Below are 20,564 nucleotides of genomic sequence, written 5' to 3' on the forward strand. Positions count from 1 at the left end.
AAATATTGTCTGGCCTCAAATACTAAAATAAACACTTAGAACTCAATAATGTTTTTCTGGTAATGTATTTGTGAATGAAACTCAAAAAATACCGATATGTTGAGGTAAGAATGAAAAGAAGTGATTCATGCAGATTACACCAAACACTAAACATCTGTAGCTGTAATCTGGTCGTTTTGGGAATAAAGATTCTTTCTACTGAAGACACATGAATTGTGCTGGATTTATCATGTGATTTTTACAATACAACATCGCCTGGTGCTGCTCTCTTATATACTGAAACACTAAACATCAGTACAGATAGGCTCATGTCAGTAACCTTCCTGCTCAAATACATTGTTCTGCCATCTAGTGACCATTTTTAGAACTTCATCCACTGTGTATTATATTTAAATAAAATAAGTTTAGCTTAGTCACTGATTTAATTTTATATAAATAATTCACTAGAAAATGATCGCAAAAACCTTTTTTTAAAAATTGAAAAAATCTAAATTACACACAAACCTTACGTAATACATCATTTCTAAAGGTAAATTCGGATTCTATACACAAAAATCCATAAGAATTGATATATCGCACACCAGATGCAAAAATGCTGTTGAGAAGTGTTATTCGACAATATTCGCAAACCAGCGTGACTATACATACAGTGTTCTGTCCCTTCTTACATAGCAGCTTAGCCTTATCTGATTACTTATCTCATAAACCAATTCAGTGCTGCAAGCTCATTGCAGTTGTCTTAAAGAGACCCTATCATGTCCTCATGTCAGCAGGGTCAGCTATATAGCTTTGCAGCCCCGTACGGCCCTGCTTACTCCAACAATGTCTGTTTTCTCTCTACTCCCTCCTCTTCCCCTGTATAGATCCTCCTTTGTTTCAGTTCCCAGAGCTGTGAATGCGTCAAGTGGGTGGTCCCCACTACTTATGGTCACTGGGTGATATCAGGCCTGATTGATAGAGAGCTGTGGGAACCTCCCACCTAATGTATTCACGCCCAAACTAAGAAGAGCCCTATGGGGAAACTTACATTTGCTTCCCACCTGACAGGGAGTGATACTAAAAAGAAAAGTGCGGGCTACCGATGGTAACAGCGACTGCCATTATGACCAGCCGAGCTCCTGTCTTTTGATTTTACATTTACTCAGCCACCAAATCTATGATTTTTTCTAAATAGCTAGAACACTTAATGTCAGACTTATCCAAAATGAAAGCATTTCGTGTGAATATAAAAAAGAAAATCAACAATATTTATTGAAGAAGTCTAAAATTGTAAAAGAAAATGTTCCTTTCTCTCAGATGTGCATAGGCTTTTCAAATTGTAATGACTGCCAACAGCAAACTGCAAGCTGCTACTCTGTCAGCATGTGCCCTAAGTGACAGTTTGTAGTCTGCTGGTAAAGGGTTCTCTGGTTTCAGGTAGGCCCATTGGTCATATAATAAAGCTGAACAATATTGTAGTATACTTTAATATTCTCGTATACATCGGATATATAGTATACTTTATAAACACAATTGTTGATGGTTTTCAAGGTCTCTGCTTGTAGTCCTTGAGTGGGAACAGACATTGTTGGTGATTATATAGGTGAATGGCTCATTACCCGAGCTACCCCACATAAGAATTTCAGATTCTACTAGAAAAGGATTTTAAACGTTGTTCACTAGCATGTACACTTCAGGAGAGATTTATAAAGCTCAAAGGGGCATACAGGTCTCAAAATTTGGAGCAAGGCCTGCTTGCATAAAAAATGTGTGACCTTTTGCTCTCTACACTATTTTACATGGCATGGGTGGTCAGGATAGGTGTGTGGCAACCGCATGCCAACACATTTATGTATACAGATAGTCCCCTACTTGCGAACAGGTTCCGTTCCAGAAACCTGTTCGCAAGTCGATTTGTTCGTAAGCAGGTGGATCCCGCTCCATACAACGTCGGGTGCCGGCTGTTCTTACAACGGACACCCGGTGGCAGCAGTTCCGACGAGCCGCGCTGCTTGTCCGAACTGTTAACACTTTAAATACCGCTCTGACAGCGGTATTTAAAGTGTTAACAGTTCTGACGAGCGGCGCGGCTCGTTCGAACTGCTGCCGCCGGGTGCCCGCTGTAAGAAACAGCCTGCACCCGACGTTCAGGGGGCCCGTACAGCGTCCCACGATGAGATCCCGGGACGCTGTGCGGTTGCTAGGCAGCCGGGGACCTGCTGAAAGGCTCCAAGGCTGCCTATGCAGAGTGCCCATCAAGCGCACGGCTTGCTAGGCGCTCTGCATAGACAGCCCTAGGGCCTTTCAGAAGGCCCCCGGCTGCCTAGCAACCACACAGTGTCTCGCGATCTGAACGGACAGGCTTCTATCAGGCTTGATAGAAGCCTCTCCGGTCCCTGCACAGCATGATGTAATGCCATAGCATTACATATTAATGTGCAGAACAGATAGTTCGTATCTTGCAAAATTAGTAAATCGAATGTTCGCAAGTAGAGGACTATCTGTAATATATGTCAGAAACTGGTGTAAATTATACCAAAAATCTACTCCAGCTCATAGCTGATGTAGATCCCTATGGTGCTAGTGAAGGTGTTGGATGCATCCGATATATATGTATAAAGAGAGATGCGGTTCTTCATATTTTAGGCACATTGTGAGCTGGCAGGGATTATTTTAAGACCAGCTTTCGAAATGCGCATTTTAACAAATGAATCCCTGTATGATGTGATATGCCATTAGTTTCTACTACAAGCTGCAGGACAGCATGGCTGTAGTACTTACCCTTCGAACTATGAATTTACTTTTTTTTAAAAGAAAGTGACAAAATGATTAAATCAAGTGAAAGCCATGACCACAGTAGGGAGTTTTACTGTTGATGATATGTGATAAGCCAAGTGTCAGCTCGTATTGCATGCACTAAAACTCTGTATTGATCTTCTGGTCTAATAGCTGGACTGAAAATTTAATTTTCTCCATATGGGCTTTTTGCTTACTCAAGCAACCCATAGGAAATCCAATTCTGAAATACAAATAAAAACTACCTGTCTTTCATATCTGAACGCTTCAGTCATTTATTATAGGTCTAGAGGTCTACTTTATGACGGTCTTGTGAACTTCTTTTTATTTACCTCCTGTGTATGTCTTTAATAATCTGATTTTTCTAATCCGTTGATGCATTTTATGTGCCTTGCAGCAGCTATATTTACTGCGCACTATAAACTTTCAATGAAATAGTACTGGCTTTCTTTTATGTAAATGTTACTGCAATTATTTGTATCGATCGAACCCTTACGTTATAGTTCTGTTCTAAACCAGCCTGCCTGGTCTGTATATTTAGGTACAAAACAAATAGAAAGCACTTGCTTTAGGAATATTTGCCCTATAATTCTATTAATCACCAAATTAAACCATTCAAAGCAATTGTGAATATTTAGCACAGGATAATTCTATGATCTTCTATGCAAAACTGCTATCCACATTGCCTCAATATATGCAGTTCTATTGCCACCACAAATGGCGGTTTCCCTGCCCTCTCCATGCTCTCACACTGACAGATAAGCACCCCATCTCCCTGAGCTGCAGTCACTTGCTGATGTGTGCAATCTAAAGAGCTGAAGTATTTACAAGTCATTTACTAGTCTGAACTATCTAGAATAATGTGTCTGCACTAGAGATGAGCGAGCATACTCGCTAAGGGCAATTACTCAATCGAGCATTGCCCTTAGCGAGTACCTGCCCGCTCGGAAGAAAATATTCAGCTGCCGGCGGCGGGCAGGGAGCGGCGGGGGATAGCGGGGGGGAACGGAGGGGAGATCTCTCTCCCCCCGCTCCCCCTGCTCACTGCCGCAACTCACCTGTCACCCGCACCAGCAGCCGAACCTTTTCTTCCTAGCGGGCAGGTACTCGCTAAGGACAATGCTCGCTCATCTCTAGTCTGCACATATACCAATCAGCCATTCCACTAAAACCACCTGCCTATTACTGTGCAGATTCCCCTCATGCCACCAAAAAAGCTTGCATTTGTCAAGACATGGACTCCACAAGACCCCTGAAAGTGTCCGGTGGTATCTGGCACCAAGACTTTAGCAGCAGAGCCTTAAAATTTTGTAAACTGCAGATGCTCTAGTCTATTGCATTCAGACTGGGGAATTTGGAGGCCAAGGCATCCCCTTGAACTTTTTGTCATGTTCCTCAAACCATTCCTGAACAACTTTTGCAGTGTAGCAGGGAACATTTTCCTGCATGAAGAGGCCACTTCCATAAGGGAATATTATTGCCATATTCTGTCTGTTGTTCCTCCGTTAACCTTCCCATATTTGCTTTCACTCACACTAGAGTCAGCATATTTGGCTTGAATTGTTTTTTATTTATTCTTAGATAATTTTATCCTCTGGTTTGCTAATGTTACTGATATTGTATGTCGGATGCATCTTTGGATACCTTATTTCCCCTCCCCCTTATTATAAGTTTTCATATTTGTTGTATTTTTCAAAAAAAGTCAATAAAACTGATTAAATGTGACCTATTAAATAATTAGGATAATAAGTCAATATAAAAAAAAATCAATAAAAAAATGGGCAACCGACACCACTTCTAAAAATGCTACAATGTAAATGTTCTTGATATGAGAAGATAAATGACGCATCTTACTATATACAGTGAACTCCGGGCTAATGGAAGTGACTGTTGTCTTTTTCTATAGACATTGATGAATGTGCAACGGGAAGACACAGCTGCAGTAATGATACTGTTTGCTTCAATTTGGATGGTGGATATGATTGCCGTTGTCCACATGGAAAAAACTGTTCTGGAGACTGTATACATGAGGGGAAAATCAAGCATAATGGGCAGATCTGGGTGTTGGAAAACGATCGGTGCTCAGTATGTTCATGCCAGGTTAGCTAAACTGATTTCTCTGACATTTAAATGCTTTCTATTCATTAGCTTTTTGATGCTACTAATATATAGGTAAATTAATCTATTTTTCTATTGCCACAGGTGGGGTTGGTAATGTGTCGCCGTATGGTTTGTGACTGCGAAAATCCAACAGTTGACTTATTTTGCTGTCCTGAATGTGATCCACGACTCAGCAGTCAATGCCTGCATCAAAGTGGAGACATTACATACAAAAGTGGAGACACCTGGGTACAGAACTGTCAGCAGTGTAGATGCTTGGTAAGTGCAGGAGAAAAATGAAAATTCTGTACAATTTCAGCTTTCTATCTTTTTAAAGGGGGTTCTGAGCTAAAAAGAAATTTGTAAAAACAGGTCCCCCATAGCAATAAAATAATGAGCTTATACTCGCCTCTCGCTGCTCCCCGCTAGCTCCAGGTCTTCTGTTTGCTGTATTGTATTGATGATTTAGTTTACAGATAACTGGGAGGGGCTGAAAACCCAGCAGCCATGGTGCACATTGCCACCACTCACAACAATAGAGAGAGGTCATTAAACATGATTCAAGGAACCCAGGTACCATGTTTTCCCAATAGTAAGCTCTACCCTGATTTTCGGAGGGGTGGGTTTAAATATAAGCCCTCTTCTGAAAATAAGCCCTAGCTACACCACATGAAAAAAGAAAAAAATTCACCTTGCAGGGCCGTCCCCATCCCTCTCACTGCTCTTCAGGCGCACCGGTATTCTTCCTTGTTGTTCTCAGCGCTGAAAGAGCATTCTTTTACTGGTTATGTGGGTTGAATACCCCGCCTCCAACAAGAGAATGCTGTGATTGGCTCAGGACCACAGCCTGAGCCAATCACAGCCGGCACTCGGTGAACCAATTACAACCATTCAATGACATCAGGCTGCTGTTCTGAACCAATCACAGCATTCCCTTGCTGGAGGCAGGGTATTCAACCCACATTACCAGGAAGAGAATGCTCATTCAACACTGAGGGTGACACGGAAGATTGCCACAGCGCCTAGAGAGTAGCGAGAGGGATGGGACGATGTCTGCTAGGTAATTATTAAGACACCTCACAAAAATAAGACACTGTGCCTCTTTTGGGGAAAAAATTAATATAAGACAATGTAAACACGTTAGTAATCTCGGGGTAAGGGCCTCAAAATGTTACTTGTGCCACAACGCTGGGCAAACAAGTGGCTGAAGAACTAGTGTTGGAAGAAGAGATTTGGGTTCTTCAAGAACTGGTTCGCCTTTTCTGTTTGTTATAGGCTCTACAGCAGGGATGAGCTTCACCTCAATGGGGAGGGTGCGGTTCTGTGAGGGGGATGAAGATGATTATAAAGTTGGAGGAGTGATTTAACCAAACATTAGGATAAGGGTAATAACATTATAGTAGGAAAAGATATTGTAGATAGTGATGCGACTGGGCAGGAGTGTACATAAAAGTCGTAGGGCCCCATATTAAAATTTGGTTTTTATTTTACAAGGTTTCTGTTTGCTTCAATTTTTTTTGGAGTATAGAACATCATAGTTGACTACACTTTTCTTTACTCCAAATATAATAGAAATAAATGGAAACATTGTAAAATGTGCCGCAAAGTGGTGTCTGATTCTGTAATACAAAAGATTGGCTCAGTTAGTTTCCTATTGTGGGTTCAGTCTCAGTGCTGTTTTTTGTACCTGTCGCAAAAAAAACCCCAACGGAATCGCACAGCATATTCAATACCGCTCTCTGAATGCTCCCTATAGGTATGTCCACACATAGTAGAAAATTATGCGGATATTGCTGCAGATCCACAGCATACTTTACCCCTTCTATTGAAAGGATGAAATAGTCTGCGGATCTGCAGCAAAATCTGTGTCTAAATCCACACCAATGGTGGGGTTTCTGATGTGGATTTTGCCGCAAATCCACAGCACACTTTTCCCCTTATATTGAATAGGTGAAATCCGCTACGGATCCATGCCAAAACCTATGTCAAACTCCTCACCAACATTGCAGATTGTGACCCGGTTTCTAAAGCAGATTTTGGTTTGGATTTTTCACTGTAGAAAATTGGTCCTATTTGTGCAACCAACTGTAAATAATGCAGCCACCATGCAATAGATACTGGCTCTACACAGTGATAGTGTCCCCTCTTGGTGGCTGCAATATATGTGTCTCCTATGTGGCACAGGGCATACTAGTGTCACCCGCTCCCTATGATTGTCAGGCCATAAGCACAAGAGTCTAAGTAACTTACAGTTCAGCAGCTGTGGATGTTTCTCTCAGTCAGTGCACAGACTGCTACTTCCCCCCTCTCACAGCAGTAGTACAGTGAGCACAGAAAAGAGGAGAAGCCACCTGCACTGAGTATGCTATTAAAATTATTTTATGCTGGTGTAAGGTTACACCCTTATGCTAATTACATTGTATTTAAAACCATAAGGACTAATTACAGCAATCAGTTTTTCATATTGTGAGTGCTGGGACCAAGAACTAGTGTATAGTTTGAAACGTGTAAGCCTGTACTGCGTCATGAACTTTAACGTGTAATGAAATAATACAGAAGATTCTGCTATTATGGAAGTGTTCTACTTTCGTCTATCTTGTTACATGTTATTCTCAAGCTGATTACTGGCAGCTGTTCCTTGCACTCAGGCTGGGTAAGATAGAATACAAACAGTGAGGCGACTTTGAACTCGTGAAGTATCTTGGGTCCTATTAGCTGCGATAGGCAGCATGTATGATACTTGCTGGGGGTTGAATAGTATCTTGGAATAAAATATTTTTTAGATGATTTTCAAATGTTTAATAAATCAGAATAAAATGCTATAATAACTTTTTTTTATTTTTTTGTAGCAAGGAGAAGTAGACTGCTGGCCTTTGCCTTGCCCAGAAATTGACTGTGAATTTAGCATGGTTCCTGAAAGTGAGTGCTGTCCACGTTGCATCAATGATCCCTGCCAAGCTGACATAATACGCAACGACATCACAAAGACATGTGTTGATGAGACAAATGTAGTTCGTTTCACCGGCTCTTCTTGGATTAAGCATGGCACGGAGTGCACCCTCTGTCAGTGCAAGGTAAGTGCATGGATTTTATGTGTATTCACACATATGCTGGAGGCTGTAGCTCCAGAAAAATCACCTAAGATCACAAAAAATTGTTCTTCTAGGCAAAAGTGCTTGACACTAACTATAAAAGCATATGGAGTATGTCTTGTAAGAGATTCATTATTATTCACACCAACTTTACAACAGATTTCTAATCTTTTGCTTTTCTAAATGATGGTCAAGAATTTGCTTTGTGTTTCTCTTGTTATATAGGCAGTTATGGACCTTTGATTGTAGCTGATGGCTCATAGACCCACTTTTCTATATACCCCCCATAGTAACATAGACATTGTCTACTTTCAGCCCAACATACTATCTAGTTCAACTTGTTTCCACCCTATGCCTCCATGTCTCACTCCTATATACTACAGTATGATCCCCATCTGCCCCCTCCTATATATGAATTATAGTATACAGTAGTGGGGGGCACAGTAGGTCATAGTTCATAAGATTGGATGCACAGGGAGTCAGAGTACATTATACGAGGAAGGTCAGGTCCTCAGCATCAGCAGATTCACTCCGCTCCTGGCGCTGTCCCACTGCTCAGACCAGCGCTGCACAGGAGACAGTGAAGCAAAAAGTTGGCCAGCATCTGGTCAGTACATAGAGCTCAGCTTCTCCCTCCCGGCTGCCATCCAGTCTCCATACAGTGAGAAGCGCTGGGTCCCTGCCTTTGCTTGTGTGTGTAGAAATTAAAATAACTTCCATGTGAGATCGGGAACCAGAGCTGGAGCACAGGGAAGTTGTGATAGCCATTATTGTGGTGCAGGGGCCAATTACTGTCCTGAGCCGTATATGGCTCAAGGGCTGCAGCTAATGTAAACTGAACCCAGCAGTAAGGGCAGGAGCGGCAGCGTTACACCAAGGGAAATTAGACCGGTGAATATAATTTAGTTTGATGTTTTTAGTCACTCTGCCAAATCTCTCAGTAATTTGGAAAATCCCTTTAAAGTTATGCCATTACGTCTTTATGGCAAGAAACTGCAAAACCCACTTAGCTTCGCAGGTGGTCGAAGTGAACATAAACATAAAAAGCAGCCGAGGCTATAATCCTCAGTAGTATTGAGTAACACAAACAAAAAGGTTTCAACTGACACTATAATATCACAGAGCATATGCATGGTTAGCTACAGTGAGAGAATTGCTGTGGCCCCTGGTTGGTGGTCTCAGCTGTTCCACTTGGTCTTTAACCCCTTGGAGACATGGCTATTAGTTTTGTTTTTTCCTCCCCACTTTCAAAATATCATAACTCGATTGAAAAAAAATGACTCTGTTCTTAAAGTGGTTGTCCAGTTGTAAACTATCAATAGTAAGTAGATTGGTGGAAGTCTGCCACCCAGGATACCTAGTGATCAGCTGTTCTCCAGACTGGTGTGCCTTGTGCACTGAGCTGATTTCTGCAGGATGCAGACAGCTCCGTTCCCAATGCAGTGGCCAGGCTTGGTATTACACACAAAGTTCTCCTCTTCAATGGGAATTTTGCCTGCAAGAGGCATGGTCTGCATCATTTATAAATAGTGTGGGAGAAGTTTGGTCACACATTACTCAGGTAATACTGCTAATATGAGACAAAACAAAAGCACTATATTAAATGCAGCAATGTATACATTGCGACGCTACACTTGGATTCAATTACAAAAAGTTGCTGACATGTTCCATTTACATTTTTTTCTTGTGATATTTTGTATTTTTTTTCTAACAACGTTCACCATGTAGGATAAATAATCCATTGTTTTGCTAAATTGAGCTTTTATGGACTCAGTGATACCAAATATGTTTTGGGGTGTTTTTTTGTTTTTATTTTATTATTATAAATATGGGAGATGGGTTTTTAACGTTCAATACCCTTTATTTTTTTTACAATAAAACAAAAATGTTATTGCCACTGATTTCTTTTGCAGTCCCCACAGGGTATGTGAACTTGCAATCAATTAATAGCTTATACCATATACTGCAATACTTCAGTACTGCAGTTTGTGGTATTTTTGTCTGCATTCTATTAAAACAGACTAAGGCCCCATTTTCATAGGTAGAACTGCATGGCAGCCCTGGGGCCCTAGAAGGTCTCCAGCTGTCATGACAACCGGATAGCACTTCGCGATCAGGCCACTCAACTACCATTGTCAGAATTGACAGCAGCATTTAAAGGGTGAACGTTGGTCATGGCTGTTGTAGTTGGGTGTCAGCTGTCAAAGACAGCTTACAAAGGTCATGGATGGAGCAGGATGTATGCACCCAGGATGTATGTACCAGTATGTATATCCTGTGGTGTTAAACAATACAGCACATAAATACAACCCCAAAACCAAAAACTTAGGACACTGTTTAAAATGTAAAGAAAAGAAGAATGCAATGATTTTGAAATCTCCTACTGTATATCCATATTTTAGTCACAAGAAAACACACATTTGAAGGTGGAGGGAAGACATTTTTCCATTTCATTTAACACAATATGAACTCTTTAGAAATTGATGGCAGCAACACATCTTAAAAAATTTGGGACAGGGCCATGTCTACCATTGTGTAGCATCTCCTCTTCTTTGTACAACAGTTTGTTAACGTGTTTGAAGTGAGGAGACCAATTGCTGGAGTTTTAGAAGGGTAATGTTGACCCATTCTTATCTGATGTCGGATTCCTGCTGCTCCACAGTTCTGGGTCGTCTTTGCAGGATTTTTCTTATCATAATGCACAATTGTTTTCTATTGGTAAAAGGTTTGGACTGCAGGCGGCCGGTTCAGCCCCCGGACTCTTATGAAAAGCCATGTTATTGTGATGGATGCAGTATATGGTTTAGCATTGTCTTGCAGAAATATGCAAGGTCTTTCCTGAAAGAGATGTTATCTGAATGGGAGCATATGTTGTTCTAAAACCTCTGTAGACTGCTCAGCATTGATACGCCCTTTCAAGATGTGTAAGCTCGATGGCCCACCTCCACCTGAGTCCGCAGGACTCCGTAAGTTTCCAACAAGAATTTAAAATTTTGATTCATCTGACCACAGAACAGTTTTCCATTAGTTCATTTTAAATGAGCTTTGGCCCTGAGAAGACGCTGGCATTTCTGGATTGTGTTGATATATGGCTTTTTCTTTGCATGCTACAGCTTTAACTTGCATTTGTATATTGCACAGCGAACTGTGTTCACAGATAATGACTTCTGGAAATATTCCTGAGCCCATGCAGGGATTTGTATCAGAGTCATGCCTTTTTTAATGCAGCGATGCTTGAGGGCCCATGGATCTGGAGCATCCATTACTGACCGTCAGCCTTGTCTCTTGTGCACATGAATTTCTCCAGATTCTCTGAATCTTTTGATGATATTATGTATTGTAGACGGTGGGATATTCAAAGTCTTTGTAATTATATGTTGAGGAATATTTTTCTGAAGTTGTTCCACAATTTTTAGACAGATTAGTGAAACTCTGACTATCTCTTCTTCTAAGAGACTCTGCCTCTCTAACATGCTCTTTTTATACGCAGTCATGTTACTTAGTAGAAAATCAAGCTGTTTTTCATAAGTAACACCTAGATTTCCAACCTTTTGATAACCCTGTCCCAACCTTTTTTGAGATGTGTAGCTGCCATCAATTTCTAAATGAGTTAATTTTTTTTTAAAGAAATGAAACATGTCTCGCTTTCAACTTCTGATATATATTCTATTGTGAATAAAATGTGGTTAGATGAGATTTACATATCACATTTCTTTACATTTTACACCTTGTCACAACTTTTTTGGAATTGGGGTTGCACTAATAAAAGAAGACATATGCATGGGAGATCACTTATGCACACATGGCTTCAACAGTGTTGGTTACAATCAGTAGTAGATGTACTAATAAAAAAACATTACTTTGACATTTAACACATTATAATTTAACTTGATTTACAGCCATGTTGTACAATGTTGATATTTCGATGTGCCAGTCATGCTAATGATTGCTACATCTTTACCAGTAGGCTATAGAGAGCATGCAATAAGATCTTGCATATCAGCATATTTAAAGTATCTATTACTTTGTAGATAATAGCTAAAAGTAGCTTTAAAGGGGGTTCTACCAGAATATTAAGATATTCTCTACTCACAGGATAGGGGACTACTTGAACAGTGGGGGTTTCACCACTGAGACCCCCACTGATCTCAAGAACAGGACTCCTGTGTCATTCACTCCTGTTAGTGCAGGGGTCGCTTCTTTCCCCACAATGACATCACTCTGCATGGTGTGCTGGCAGTGCTTCATTTATTTCAATGGGGGTGACGAAAATACTGCAAAGGTACATGGCTCAGGTGCTCGGCAGTCCCATTGATTGAGATTGGTGGTGGTGGTGGTGGTGGGGGTCTAGGCAGTGAGAACCCCACCAATAAGAAAATTTTTCCTTATCCTGTGGATAAGTAATAACTTGATATTCTGGTAAAAGCCCTTTAAATGGGTTCTCTGAAACAAACCCCGACAAAGGGGGTATGTGGATAGGAGCAGGGGCGCAACTATAGGAGATGCGGCTGCTTTGGGGCCCATAAGACCTATCTTCTCTATATAGTAAGCCTAGTAGTATAAATAAAGGGGTCCTGTTACAGATTTTGCATTGGGGCCCAGAAGCTTCAAGTTACGCCTCTGGATAGGAGTTAATCTGGTCCAAAACCTGCTGTTGCAAGATAGCTGATAAGGATAGACAATATAAGGGCTCCTTCCCACGGACGGATTTCCGGAAATCCGCTGCGTTGCCTGCAGCTATTAGGTTTTATTGAACCTAATAGCTCAATGCTCACGGTGCGGAATTCCGCACCGTGAAATCACCCGACCTCACCCGTGGCATGTTCTATTTGCCGCGGGTGTACGCGCGGACTGCTTCCATTGCAGTCAATCAAAGCCGTCTGTCACGCTATCTTCCACTGTAGCACAGCGGAAGATAGTGTGAAACCGCTTCCCCGCCTACGGCCGGCGCGTCATATGACGCGGTCGGCGCGTCATGGGACGCTGTGGCACGTCACGCCGAAGCATCATGCGGGACGTAGGACACCAGATCCGCAGGTAAGTATTGGGGTCTCTGGGGGGGGGGGGGCGTTGTGACGGGCTCCGCCGCGAGCCCGTCACGGCCGTGTGAAGCCGGCCTAATGCTGTCTTTTTGGCTGTTTATTATTACATTTGTGTATGTGAATTTTGTTAGTTATATACATAAACAGTTATAATACAACATACTGTATGAAGCAGTAAAAGTAACAATACAATTGAGGCCGCCTGCACACTAGCAGATCAGATTCCACATGGGAGAGACCGCAGCGGACTCTGACCATGTGCCCAGCTGGTGACTCACCGTCAGACATGCGCAGTACAGATTTTTTTCCTGCCTTTCCTGCGCCGTCATTAGGCAATGACGTGAAATGTCAATGTCAATTGCGGAAGTGCTACAGGTTGGACAGCTTCCATTGACCTCAATGGAAGCCGCCCACGCGAAAAAAAAGAACATGCTGTGCAGGTGACTATCGCGGACTCTGCAGTCCAAATCCGGACATATGTAGGCAACCCAAGTCATATTTTTTTAAATGGGTCTCTCAGGTAATATTACTCAGATGAGAAAATAGAAGTCATCCAGGCAGCATCCGTTAAAAGATTGCTTCTTTATTCAGTGCATAACATCACAGGTGAGGCAAGCAGCAGCTACGTATCGACCCTATGCATGGGTCTTTCTCAAGCTGTTACCTCTTTCTCTTTCTGTAGGTAATATTACTCTTCAGGAGGAGATCAAGTTCTGGTACATTCATATAAGCGAGAGTGAATCATGCACACCATTCTCAGGCATGATTCACAGCACACGGACATACCACGTATGCGGTGTCTGGGAGGGCGCACATCTGCATGTTCTCTTCTCGTGTGAGATTCACATAAGGATAGAACATGCTACGATTTTTCCATCTAGCAAATAATGGGTTGTATTTTCATGTGCATTTTCTGTATCTTGCAATGCACAAACTCGCACTATTTTCTCGGCCCTGTGAATGCACCCTTAAATTAGCATTTTTACTGTTATCAACTCAATAACAATAGAAAAGCTAGTAGCAAATTGAGAGAAATGGGGAAAACACAAGCTAGAGAGGTATATAGTCTTATGTACTGACTGAATGATAGGAACCAGCTCAATAACAAAAGGTATTGCAAAATCATTTTTTAGCAATCCGCTGAGATAATGGCCTTCCATAAAGCACTCTTGCCTGCTAGTTGCGTCATGCTCTGCTTTATACTGTATATATATCATTTTAGAGACACGTGAAGCCCTGCCACTAGTACACAATGTACACCTTTGTACTGTGAAGGGAGAGGTGTTTGGAGCATTTTAGATAATGTAGAAACCCTGTGGCAATATGTTTATCGCACATTCTGGAAGTTACTACTCTCTTCAGAATAGGATGACTAACTCCATCCAAAGTAAGGAAAGTGTTATTTATATAGTGGATGCGTCTAACGCAATGCACAGGAGAGAGCGCTTGTTTCTTCAGGCTGCCACCTCACAGATTGTCAGTTTGAATACATCTTCTATGTGATGTGTCTCATGCTGACTGGTTGAATTTAGAGATGTCAACTATTTATGTCGCACCATCGCTTTAGGAGATCTCAATGCACAGGTCTTTGGCTGAACATTATAGTACTTGTGATTGTGAACATGCAGGTTTAAACAGAAAAGTCTGCAGAAAGAACAGAAATCTTAAGTACCGTAATTATCATCTTCCTTACGTTTCTTGCCCAATCAAACGTGCAGCGTACATGAAATATGCACCTGTACAGCATTGTGTAGAATGGATTCATTTTGCCAGGATGTAATGACGCTTTACAGTGTATCTATTGTATTCTATACCACTATGAATTGACTAAATTAGTAACAGAGCAGCTGAGGAATACATGAACAGCAGGACCAACAGATATAAGGATTTTGTGGTTTCCGAGGATATTTATACAGGGTTCTAGCTACATTTTGTGGCCATTGTTATTGATTATGTTGCTATAAATGGCAACTAGACCATGATCCAGGAGTGAGATAAGTTGTCAACTTTTAATTACACACAAGCATGCCTGTTTTGGATGGCAAAACTTACAAGCAAATAGAAGACATTAACCCTTTCCAATCCAGTGTCTGACGTCTGAAGACATTATGATTTAAGGCTGTACAGCTCTGATGTTGCAAGACGCCCGTCGGGGTTCTCTTACTGTATATTGCCAGCCTCTCTGCTGTTTGAGCCTATCCAACGTGTCACTTCATGCAGTACTGGCTTTAGCCAGCATATAGCGCTGTTGTATAACAGCAGAAAAAGAGTAAGCCCCCTAGGAAAACCAGGATACAAATTGGATTGGAAAGGGTTAAACAGCCATCCAGGAAAGCAGGTCAGAGTGCTGTAAAAACCTAAATTAAGACACTTGATTCCATTTCTGTCCATTTCTGGCTGTAGCAGTACTATTATTCTGATACATTGACATGTGACCGCTGCAGCTATGACCAGCCTAAGGGTGACTACCCACTAGCGTCTTTTTTCTGCTGCGAATTTGCTCCTATTTTTTCTTCCGATTGTCAATGGGACTTTCTAATGTTAAAAACACAAAGTTGCGTTACATCGCGATGCGTCGCGTTGCAGTTTTAACATTAGGAAGTCCCATTGACAATTGGAAGAAAAAATAGGAGCAAATTCACAGCAGAAAAAAAATGCTAGTGGGTAGTCACCCTCAGGCTGGTCATAGCTGCAGCGGGCACATGTCAATGTATCAGAATAATATTACTGCTGCAGCCAGAAATGGACAGAAATTGAATCAAGTGTCTTAATTTAGGTTTGGTAGAATATGTCCCTATGGCTGAATATCTCCATCAGCTTTGAACTTTGGGAAGTTGTACAACTGTTGTCACATGTTCAAGCATTCTGCATTGGAACCATGGGCGTAACTATAGAGGATGCAGGGGATGCAGTTGCACCCGGGCCCAGGAGCCTTAGGGGGCCCATCAGGCCTCTCCTCTCCATATAGGGAGCCCAGTAGTATGAATAAAGCATTATAGTTGGGGGTCCTGTTACAGGTTTTGCATTGGGGCCCAGGAGCTTCAAGTTACGCCTCTGATTGGAACTTTGATCTATTTTCAAGTAGAGCCACAAATTCTGTCAAATGGATTCATGTGAAGCACAATCATGCTGTAATATAAAGCTCCGCCTATTTTGCCGTTACCTTGCAGACTGCAGCAGATTTACAGCCAAGGTTTCACTGTATCTTTGTACTGTACACTCACCTTTAGGCCACCTGCACAGGGCAGTGACTAATTCTGCATGCAGGAGCCCACAGTGGAAAAAAGACCCTGACAGCAGTGGCGTCCTTGCATACCTGTATTTTCGCTTCTTCGTCTATACTGCGGATGGACCCGATGGTTCGCCTTCAGACACTCGCAGTACGGATTTTTTTTCCACATTTTTTCCTGCGCCGATGCTAGGCGATGATGTGGAATCTGAGATCCATTCCCATTGTTAATCCCCGCAAAAATGGAGCATGCTGTGATTTTTCCTCCACTTGCGGACACCGCAATTGGTTTCTGCAAATGTGCAGAAACAAATGTTTTTCCATAGCATGGTGCGGACACCCGCCACGGATTCTGCAGCAAAAATCCATTTGTGTGCAGGTAGCCTTACTTTATCTTAACACGTCTCCAAGGTTCAGCTGCACAGAAGCAGACTCCCAGCCGTAAGTGTTGCCAAAAGTGCCTCCACTAAAGAGGATGAATAGCACTTAGTTAACAATTTAAATTAATGTCGATCTCTCTGCAGTGATTTATTTTCACTTTGACAGTAAAGTGTCTTCCTTTCAAACAATTAAATCTGCTGTGGTTCAGTGTAACCCAGTAGAGCAGATAGAGGTGTAGTTGTGTATACAGTACGTAGCAATGTCAGCTACTACAGCATTTAAAGAGCTACAATGTGTTCTGCATATATACCAGCCTTGTAGGCCCTGCACATCCCGCCTCTGGCAGCTACATTGTAGTGCTTTTCACCTGCTCGTGACATGAAGTAGTATAATGTCAGAATGAAAAATGAACATTGCATGTGTCAAATCCGATTTTTAATGCATTCTTCTATAGTACAGAGCAGAGCATCACCTCCTTTTAATATGCAACAAATAATTCACTCACAAGCAATGCCAGGCATCTAGAGAAATTGATTCAAGTGAAAGTATTGGCAGAGATGACATTTTATTCCTTCATGTTTTATACATTACCTGTGATAGCATTTTAATGAATACACCATACTGGATATTAAAACATCAGCATCGCCTAATAAATGACTCACTTTCTGCTATATTATTTTTCTTATGTGCATACTGAGCATTTTCAGCAGATTACTTTTAATGTTACTTGGACATATCATTATATCCTTTGTCTTCACTTTATTCTCTTAGAGCATGACACATTTTTATGAAGCCGCCTGTTTGCTTCAATGCACAGCACTTATCCTGCTGTATCTGTAAAGCACATTGACTTTTTGGTATTGGCTGACACTCATTCTTAAAGGTGTTATTTCACCAAAACAACCCATGTTGAGGTCAAAGAAGGTTGGCCTCCTTCCGACTCGCCTTCTAGGAAAACCGTTCCAGTAGACCCAGCACACTCATAACGTTAAAATTAATGTTCAACCCCCACCTGTTCCCCCGTGTAATGCTACAAAGAAAATATATAGCCCATACAGCTTCCTCACCGGTAATCACTGGGGATTAGCGGTGAGGTGTAAAATGGGATTGTGTTCATGAGAAAACTAATTTCAAAGGAGTTTTCCAGGATGAGGTAAACATGGCTATTTTCTTTTAGAAATACACACCTCTTCACCTGTCCACAGGTTGTGTATGGTATTGCATCAATGGATCTGAGCTGTATTACTAGATACAACCTATAGAGAAGTGTGCGCGGTTTCTGGAAGGAAACAGTCATATGTTATTCATCCTGGACAACCCATTTAAGTTAACGACTTGGATTTATCTTCTGTTGGCCTGTAGCAAGATAAAAAAAGTTATATTAAAAGTTGTAGTAAAATTATATCTCATTTTGGACCACATGGTGTTAATGGTTTATGACATACTTCTGCAAATATACCTTTTTTTGTATGAAGTCCCACTGATCAGTTTTCCACTCCATCCTTCTCTCTGATAGTGCTGTAAATATAATTGCTTATTATTGTGGGGTAAAGATTAGAGATGAGTGAGCATACTCGCTAAGGACAATTACTCGAGCGAGCATTGTCCTTAGCGAGTACCTGCCCACTCGGAAGAAAAGATTGGGGTGACGGCGGGGGGCAGGGAGTGACGGGGAAGAGGGAGAGCAGGGGAAAATGGAGGGGAGATCTTTATCCCTCCCCTGCTCCACCCTGCTCACTCCTGCAACTCACCGCTCACCCGCGCCGGCACCCGAATCTTTTCTTCCGAGCGGGCAGGTACTCGCTAAGGACAATGCTCGCTCGAGTAATTGTCCTTAGCGAGTATGCTTGCTCATCTTTACTAAAGATGCAAATACCTATGAACCAATATTAACTCTATTGAAAGTTGTGGAATCCCCTTTGTCTTCTTGGGTTATGTGACACAAATAGAAGCATTGTTAAAGGAGATGTCCCGAGGCAGCAAGTGGGGTTATACACTTCTGTATGGCCATAATAATGCACTTTGTAATATACATTGTGCATTAATTATGAGCCATACAGAAGTTATAAAAAGTTTTATACTTACCTGCTCCGTTGCTGGCGTCCTCGTCTCCATGGTGCCGACTAATTTTCGGCCTCCGATGGCCAAATTAGCCGCACTTGCGCAGTCCGGGTCTTCTGTAGTCTTCTATGGAGCCGCTCGTGCCAGAGAGCGGCTCCGTGTAGCTCCGCCCCGTCACGTGCCGATTCCAGCCAATCAGGAGGCTGGAATCGGCAGTGGACCGCACAGAAGAGCTGCGGTCCACGAAGACAGAGGATCCCGGCGGCCATCTTCAGCAGGTGAGTATGAAGACGCCGGACCGCCGGGATTCAGGTAAGCGCTGTGCGGGTGGGTTTTTTAACCCCTGCATCGGGGTTGTCTCGCGCCGAACGGGGGGGGGGGTTTAAAAAAAAAACAACCCGTTTCGGCGCGGGACATCTCCTTTAATCTGCAGTGACAAGCTGTTATATCAATGATCAACACATATAACGTTACATGATACAAAGTTTATTTTCTTCTCTTCCACAGAATGGCCACATGTGTTGCTCTGTAGATCCACAGTGCCTTCAAGAGCTGTGATGAAAACCAACTACTCCTACAGAGGGTTCATGGATTAAGAATGTTTACTCCTAAAAGACCTTACACCAAATAAAAATGACACAATTGGAACTTATGTATTATAGCGTGCCGACAAATATCCTGGTTCAAGAAGAATAACCACTGATAACGTCCAGTTTGTGGGAGGTTTTACCTTTTGATTCTGTTAAACTTGAGGCCAAATCTAAAAAGTTGCCACTGACCTTTTTGTACAGGATGCCTATTTGGAATCTAGTACATAACCGTTTTTTCTAAGTGAGAAGATCAAGCAAACATTAAATGTATTAAACCAATGGAACTGTTCATGTATAAAGCTGAATCTAAGCACCTTTTCATAAGATTTTATGCCAGCTATTGCTTGAAAACCATGGATTATCCGGAAAATAGTATTACACACACCAATTCTCATGTTTTTAGAAATCAAAGATAGAACGTGCCACCGCTCTGCGCACCAAGTCCTCCAACATGAACTTCAATGGCATATTGAATTGATCTTTGAAAATGACATCACTCTTCATCAACTGCACATATTTTTCTCACTGAAATATTTTATTACATATTGTAGAAAGTGTTTTTGCAAATGATAAAAAGATTTACGATATATCGTGTTATGGGCACCTCATATTCCTCGGTAAACAGATATTTATGTACTGGCATGGTAAACAAATGTGTTTTGAAGGGATAATTACAGTATCATCCATGTTTTCTTTTTTTGCACTTCCTTTTTCTTGATTGGATTGGTTTAGTATAATCGTGTTCTTGTGAAGATTTAAATAAATGTTTCTCTTACATACGATTTTAGATTGTTTTTTTTATTCCCTAACAGGATTGTTCTATGTGTACTTTTTATTCTGCACTTAACTACCCTTACATAGGACTGAAGAATAGAGATGAGCGAGCATGCTCGGTTAAGCAGATACTCGAGCGAGCATCGCTCTAATCGAGTATCTGCATACTCGTCCGAGCAAATGTGGGGCGGCGGCGGTGGGGGTGAGTGGGGGGGCGGCAGGGGATCTCTATCACTCTCCCCGCCGCTCTCCCCCGCATTTGCTCGGACGAGTATGCAGATACTCGAGAAGAGCGATGCTTGTTTGAGTATCTGCCTTAACCGAGCGTGCTCGCTCATCTCTACTCAAGAATCAAGAAGAGAACTTTATGCATACAACTATGCCCTGGTTACATAGTTATTTGGGCTTAATAAAGACACATCCATCAAGATCATCCTGTCTGAGACATAGCTGTTGCGCCTAGAGAAAGGCAAAACACAAATCCTCTGGCCAAATGATGCTACTTTGACAGAACTCCCTA

General features: G+C 41.8%; 1 protein-coding gene across 2 annotated transcripts in view; it reads left to right on the plus strand.

Annotated features, from left to right (window-relative positions):
- Positions 1-20,052, plus strand: part of NELL2 (neural EGFL like 2) — a 258,773-nt gene extending 238,721 nt beyond the window's left edge. For both annotated transcript variants that reach the window (XM_066591718.1, XM_066591719.1), the window contains 4 exons: positions 4,682-4,875; positions 4,978-5,154; positions 7,725-7,949; positions 19,188-20,052. In XM_066591718.1, the coding sequence (XP_066447815.1) occupies positions 4,682-4,875; positions 4,978-5,154; positions 7,725-7,949; positions 19,188-19,238 (647 nt within the window). In that variant the 3' untranslated portion in view covers positions 19,239-20,052. The remainder of the gene's footprint in view (positions 1-4,681; positions 4,876-4,977; positions 5,155-7,724; positions 7,950-19,187) is intronic.
- The last annotated feature ends 512 nt before the right edge of the window (positions 20,053-20,564 follow it).

The sequence above is a fragment of the Eleutherodactylus coqui genome, chromosome 2 (genome assembly GCF_035609145.1).
Source record: "Eleutherodactylus coqui strain aEleCoq1 chromosome 2, aEleCoq1.hap1, whole genome shotgun sequence".
Lineage (NCBI taxonomy): Eukaryota > Metazoa > Chordata > Amphibia > Anura > Eleutherodactylidae > Eleutherodactylus > Eleutherodactylus coqui.